The sequence below is a fragment of the Microtus ochrogaster genome, unplaced genomic scaffold, assembly GCF_000317375.1.
Source record: "Microtus ochrogaster isolate Prairie Vole_2 unplaced genomic scaffold, MicOch1.0 UNK31, whole genome shotgun sequence".
Lineage (NCBI taxonomy): Eukaryota > Metazoa > Chordata > Mammalia > Rodentia > Cricetidae > Microtus > Microtus ochrogaster.
Window position 1 is genome coordinate 3,440,874 of NW_004949129.1, and position 6,315 is coordinate 3,447,188.

Below are 6,315 nucleotides of genomic sequence, written 5' to 3' on the forward strand. Positions count from 1 at the left end.
GGGAGTGTGTGTGCGTGTGGGAGTGTGTGCGTGTGGGAGTGTGTGTGCATGTGTGTGCATGTGGGAGTGTGTGCATGTGGGAGTGTGTGTGCATGTGGGAGTGTGTGTGCATGTGGGAGTGTGTGTGCATGTGGGAGTGTGTGTGCATGTGGGAGTGAGTGTGCCTTCTAGTCTAGATCCCACGTGAGGTTTCTCTGAGCCTGCTGTATTTCACTTAACATGGCTGTTCTCATCACACTGTGCCCTCACCTCTTGGTCAGGCCAACATCCAGAAGGCTGCTTTCACAGCTGTTTCTGCATCTGCTGCTGTCGCGTCTTCTACTTCCCCTCTTTTGCAGCTGTTAAGTAGTTGTGCCAGCTGTTCAACTCTGTCTTTTCTTTAGATGCCAAGTGGCTAGAAAGATGGCTCAGCAAGTAAGAGCACTGGCTGCTTTTCCAGAGGTCCTGAGTTCAGTTCCCAGCAATCACATGGTGGCTCACAACCATATAGAAAGAGATACGGTGCCCTCTTCTGGCTTATAGGCATAACATGCAGGCAGAACACAGTGTACATAATAAATAAATAAAGCTTAAAAAAAAAACAACTCATGAAATCAGTAGTGAGATGCTGGTGTAATTGGGAGGCTCCATTTAGGCTTCACTGCGTGTTCTAGTTAATAATTCTTAAGGACTTGACCTAAGGACTTTGTCCACCTTACACGTGGTTGTCATGTCTCTTATCTGAGACACTTCCTCACACCCCACTCCATGGGGCTGGGAACTAAACTCAGGACTCTGGATCCTAGGCAAGTGCTCTGCTTCAGAGCTATCCCCAGCCCCGCTTCCTTTTTAACTTGACTGGCATGACCCTGCTACCTCAAAGGCCACAGGTGGGCTACTGTGTGTTCGCGTGATGTTTCCCGCATGAGCGGGTGCAGGCTGTGCATGCTTTCAGTGTAGTGTCACAGAGTGGATCTGTGCCGGATTCTGCTGTCCCATTGCTGGGGTGGTTACAGTGTCAATGCCTAACAGACCTGTGCACTTTAATACTTAACTTTTCTGTGTGTCTGGAGACATCTCCCACCACTCAGAGGGTGAAACGCATGCTATGCAAGTGTGGGGACCAGAGTGAAAAGCCACAAAGCTGACGCAGTAGCTTGCACCTGCCCTTGCAGTGTTCACACATGGGAGGAGACAGAGCTACCAGAAGCTCTGTGAGCCAGCCAGCCGGGCATCCAGGCATGAACAAGACCCTGCCTCACATAGGTAGAAGGCAAGGATTCACACCCAAAGTTGTCCTGGGACTTCCACAAGTGTGCTTTAGCACACGTGCACACATAAACACACATATACCACACACACACACACACGGGATAAAAATTATTTTCTTCCTCTTTGTATTTCATTAGTATTTTGAAGAGTGATGACATTTTCAGATAAGACAAATATCCTGTTTCTCTTTGAAAAATTTTAGATGTATTATCTTTTCTATGTATGAGTGTTTTGCCTGTGTGTATGTATGTGTACTCTGTGAATGTCTGGTGCCCCAGGTCAGAAGAGGGCATCAGATCCTCTGGAACTGGAGTTACGGATGATTGCAAGCTGCCATGTGGATAAGAGGAACCTGGGTCCTCTGGAAGAGCAGCCGATGCTCCTAAACACGGAGCCCCCCTCCCCCTTCAAAGTGGTTTTGCTATGTAGGTTAGGCTGGCCTGGGTGTTGTGCTTTTTTAAAATTTTTTAAATTTTCCAATTTTGAGATTTAGTAGTTACATTTTTCCATACTAAGGAAATTAAAGGTTTGGTCGCAGGTCAGTAACTGTTTATGCCAGTCTAGTGTCCTGTTGAACATCAGTATTGTCTGAATACATGTTTGGGCTGGTTGGAGGACGGGATGACGGAGGTGTCCAGTTTTCCCCTGAACAAGGAAGGCTGTGTGAAAGTGCCGGTGCCATGTCTCTTAGGACTCTCTCCTCTCTGGTCCCTCAGGTTTATATTCGTACACCTTCTGGTGAGGTACAGACAGTCCTCGTCCAGGACAGCCCCTCAACAACAACTGCAACCACCTCAACCACCACTTGTAACAGCCCTGCACCCCGAGCTCCCCAACTGAGTGGCACCAGTAAAAAGCATTCAGCTGCAATTCTCCGAAAAGAGCGACCCCTGCCAAAGATTGCACCTGCTGGGAGCATCATCAGTCTGAATGCTGCACAGTTGGCGGCAGCTGCTCAGGCCATGCAGACCATCAACATCAATGGAGTCCAAGTCCAGGGTGTGCCTGTCACCATCACCAACACTGGTGGTGAGGGAAAGTCCTGCAGCCAGGGTGTTGGCTTTGTATTCAGCATGTGGGAATCCTGAGCCATTTCGAGACAGGGTTTCTCTGTGTAGCTCTGGCTATCATGAAACTCACACTGTAGACCAGGCTGGACTTGAACTCATGCCTCTGCTCCCAAGTGCTGAGCTCAAAGTCGTGTGCCACCAACTCTCTGCTAAGGAAGGCTTCTTAAAGAGAAAGGCTGGTGCTGAGGTTTAGTGGCAGAGAAGGGTGTCCTGGACAGTAGGACCAGCTTGTGCTGCACACGAGTTCAATGAGGATAAATGCTGTGAATGCAGTCTTGAAAATAAGAGGGACAGATAGCTCTGTGGTTAAGAGCACTGGCTGTTCTTCCAGAGCCTGGGTTTAAATCCCAGCACCCACATGCTGGCTCACGACAGTCTGTAACTAGTCCCATAGCATCTGATGCCCTCTTCTGGTATATAGATAAACATACATGCAAAACACCCATATGCATAAAGTATGTAAGTAGATCTTTAAGAAACCTAGGGAAGAGGGTGAGCTGGGCTGCCTAGCAGAGGTGGTCTTCATTCTACATGGGAGTAGGGCAGCTGTCCAGGTTGAGGTCACGACTTTCTTCCTCCCTACTGAATTTCTATCTTGTATTTTATGCATTTGGTTTGTCCACTTTTAGGAGACACTAAGAGGGAGGACAAGGTAGCCTAGAGTGATTTTCCCAAAGGTCATTAATAAAAAGTTCTTAGGAGAGTTTCCTGCCAGAAGCATTAGAATCTCGGAGAGGTCCTGGCTCTCACTGCTCTCCAAAGTCTTAGCTGCCATGACTCATCCCTGTGCAGGAGGCGGAGGAAGAAGGTCTAGCCTGGGCTTCCTTTCCTGAACCACGTCCTTCTCTCTTCCATAGGGCAGCAGCAGCTGACAGTGCAGAATGTTTCTGGAAACAACTTGACCATCAGTGGGCTGAGCCCCACCCAGATCCAGCTGCAGATGGAGCAGGCCCTAGCTGGAGAGGCCCAGCCAGGGGAGAAGAGGCGGCGTATGGCCTGCACGTGTCCCAACTGCAAGGATGGGGAGAAGAGGTAATAGACACCCAGGGCCAAACCCACAGCCTGACACACGCCCTGCTCCACAGTTGCTCTGTGGACAGGTGGCAGCTCCCAACTCTTGCCTCCCAGCTCTCCTGAGCTCTCTGACCTGACTCCTATGCTTCTCTTCGTTCTCTCCCCTATTCCCATTTCCTCCCCACTGTCAACCCAACCCCCTCAGGTCTGGGGAGCAGGGCAAGAAGAAGCACGTATGCCACATCCCAGACTGCGGAAAGACTTTCCGGAAGACATCCTTGCTTCGGGCCCATGTCCGTCTGCACACTGGCGAGCGACCCTTTGTCTGCAACTGGTTCTTTTGTGGGAAGAGGTTCACACGGAGTGATGAGCTCCAGCGACATGCTCGAACCCACACAGGTCAGTCTCCTTGTGCCCTTCAGCTACCCTTTGTGCACCGCCACCCTGGCTGCTCAGGAGCGTCCCCAGCCATGCAGACCGCCATGGAGCTCCTCCAAGGCACTGAGCTGTTGCCCAGAATCGGGTGGCTGAACTCCACAGCGTGGTCACCTTTTGTCATTTCTGCAGAGCTGCTTAACAAGCTCTGAGCTGGGGCTGGAGAGATGGCTCAGAGGTTAAGAGCACTGGCTGCTCTTCCAGAGGTCCTGAGTTCAATTCCCAGCAACCACATGGTGGCTCACAATCATCTGTACTGAGATCTGGCGCCCTCCTCTGGTGTGTGGGCATACATCGAGATAGACTGTTGTATACATAATAAATAAATCTTTAAAAAAAAAAAAAAACAAGCTCTGAGCTGGGCAGCTATCGTCCTGTCAGAGAGACTGAGGCAGGAGGATCAGGAATTCACAGCCAGCCTGGGTAACATGAGAGACTGTGTCACAAGTAAAAATAAATCAGAAAATCCCACCAAGCACTGAAGAGGTTTGCCAGGCACTGTGGTTTGCATTTTCAGCTAACTTCAGTTAATCCCAGGAAGGCCTTGGAGACGCTTGGAGGAGTGGCTTATGGTGGGCAAGCTGGGGTCCAGTTCAAGCCCTCGGACTCTCAAGCCCACCCCCCTTTTCTTGAGATAGGTTCTTATGATGTACCAGTTTGTCTTAGGACTTGACCCCTTCTGACTCAGCCCTCTGCGCTTGGGATACAGGCAGGCACGAATCTCCGTCAACTAAGCCAGTCCTCTCTTTTGTCTTGTCTCAGCTTTCCAAGCGTTGGGATTACAGGTGTAAATCAACATACCCAGCTTTTTTTTTTTTTTTTTTTATTTAAGACAAGATTTTGTTGTCGCCGGGCGGTGGTGGCGCATGCCTTTAATCCCAGCACTCGGGAGGCAGAGGCAGGCGGATCTCTGTGAGTTCGAGACCAGCCTGGTCTACAGAGCTAGTTCCAGGACGGGCTCCAAAACCACAGAGAAACCCTGTCTTGAAAAACCAAAAAAAAAAAAAAAAAGATTTTTTTGTGTATCCTAGGTCTACCTTAAACTCTGGTGGTCCTCCTGTCTCCTGAATGCTGGTATTCCAGGCCTGCTAGGGTTGGTGTCAAGGTTGCTATCACAGCCCTGTGCTTTAATGCACTCACAAATACAGAGCACCCTATAGAAGGTGCCCAGTGTCCACAAGGTAGTGAATGGTGCCCTGCTGAGCAGAGACTGGAGTCAGGGGACATGTGACCCAAAGTTACAGCTTCTAGCTGGATCAGACCCCCTCAGAGGCAGAAGTATAAATACCCTGACAGTGTGGTCCAGACTTGGTGGGTGAGCATGTCTTCCTGAAAGGAGGATGTCGATCAAACTCCTAGGCACACAGTCCAGAATAAAGCAGGTACACAGAGGCTCAAGGGAACAGTCTGGACAGGGAACAAGGAACTCATTGGAATGAGGTGGATTACAAGGGACAGCTGGGGCAGAGAGATGAGATCAGAAGATGACAGGAAGGACCCTGTTAGTGGCATACGGAGATGAGGCCAGGTCAGCTTTTCCCGGAGCTCTCACGCGTGCTTCTTCTCCTTTCTGGGACTGTGGCAGTGTCTGTTCGTGGGCTCTTTGGTAACAGTTATTTCCTCTTCCAGGGGACAAGCGCTTCGAGTGTGCCCAGTGTCAGAAGCGCTTCATGAGGAGTGACCACCTCACCAAACATTACAAGACCCACCTAGTCACGAAGAACTAACTTGTAAGGCCAGCTGAAGCAAGAGGCCCTGAAGATGGAATCCCCATCTAATTGGCCTGGGTCTGTGGTGGACAGGTGCCCACAACTGCCCTGGGTGGCCCTCACCCCACTCCTGTTCTGTGGCTGTGTCCCCACAGGGAGGGGCTTTCCTCCTGTGCTCCCCTCCTTCCAAAGGCCCTTCCCTTCTCATCAGGAGCTCCTGGCCTGCCCAGGCTACGCACACTGGCCATGCCCAATGAGACGTTCTAAACCAGGACGCGTGGGGACCCTTATTTCCAAAGGAAAAACATGCATTTCACTCCGTCGAGGAGCAAAGTGAGCCCCCTATCCTAACCCATGCCCTGCCCCAACACTGCCAGAGTCCCACTGTGCCATGCCCCCCAATGCTCTGCCTTCTTGTCCCCCTCAATTACCTCCCCTGGCCACTAGGGACACCCCGGGGCCCTGTACCCAGCCTCCCACTGACTCCCACCTCTGCGGAGGGCTGGGAGGCTGCTCCACTCCACTGCCCAGCCCCTGCCACGGCTCTCCTCCAGACATTCCAACTTCCTATTTGAAAGGTCAGATGCCGGCGGACTCCTCCCACTCCTTTTTCTATGGAGAACGTTGCCTTATTCTCGGACTTCAGATGATGAACACTGTGTATGTGTGTGCTTTAAAGACATTTTATTTAATTGCTCCCTTCTTCCTTTCCTTACTAGCTGCCGCCCCTCACCTGCATTCAGTTTAGGGTTTCGGGGGCAATGCTGAGCATAGGAGTTTTTTTTCTCACTAACAATTCTTTTCTAAATGACACATTTCAACCCAGATCTGGACTC

The 6,315-nt window shown here is 50.7% G+C and overlaps 1 protein-coding gene and 1 long non-coding RNA gene across 6 annotated transcripts in view; one reads left to right on the forward strand and one right to left on the reverse strand.

Annotated features, from left to right (window-relative positions):
- Nucleotides 1-5,497, forward strand: part of Sp2 (Sp2 transcription factor) — a 46,174-nt gene extending 40,677 nt beyond the window's left edge. For all 3 annotated transcript variants that reach the window (XM_026789859.1, XM_026789858.1, XM_026789857.1), the window contains 4 exons: nucleotides 1,968-2,280; nucleotides 3,179-3,353; nucleotides 3,541-3,734; nucleotides 5,400-5,497. In XM_026789859.1, the coding sequence (XP_026645660.1) occupies nucleotides 1,968-2,280; nucleotides 3,179-3,353; nucleotides 3,541-3,734; nucleotides 5,400-5,497 (780 nt within the window). The remainder of the gene's footprint in view (nucleotides 1-1,967; nucleotides 2,281-3,178; nucleotides 3,354-3,540; nucleotides 3,735-5,399) is intronic.
- LOC113458465 overlaps nucleotides 1-6,315 on the reverse strand; it is a 20,473-nt gene that overhangs the window by 883 nt on the left and 13,275 nt on the right. The gene's annotated exons all lie outside the window — the stretch shown is intronic.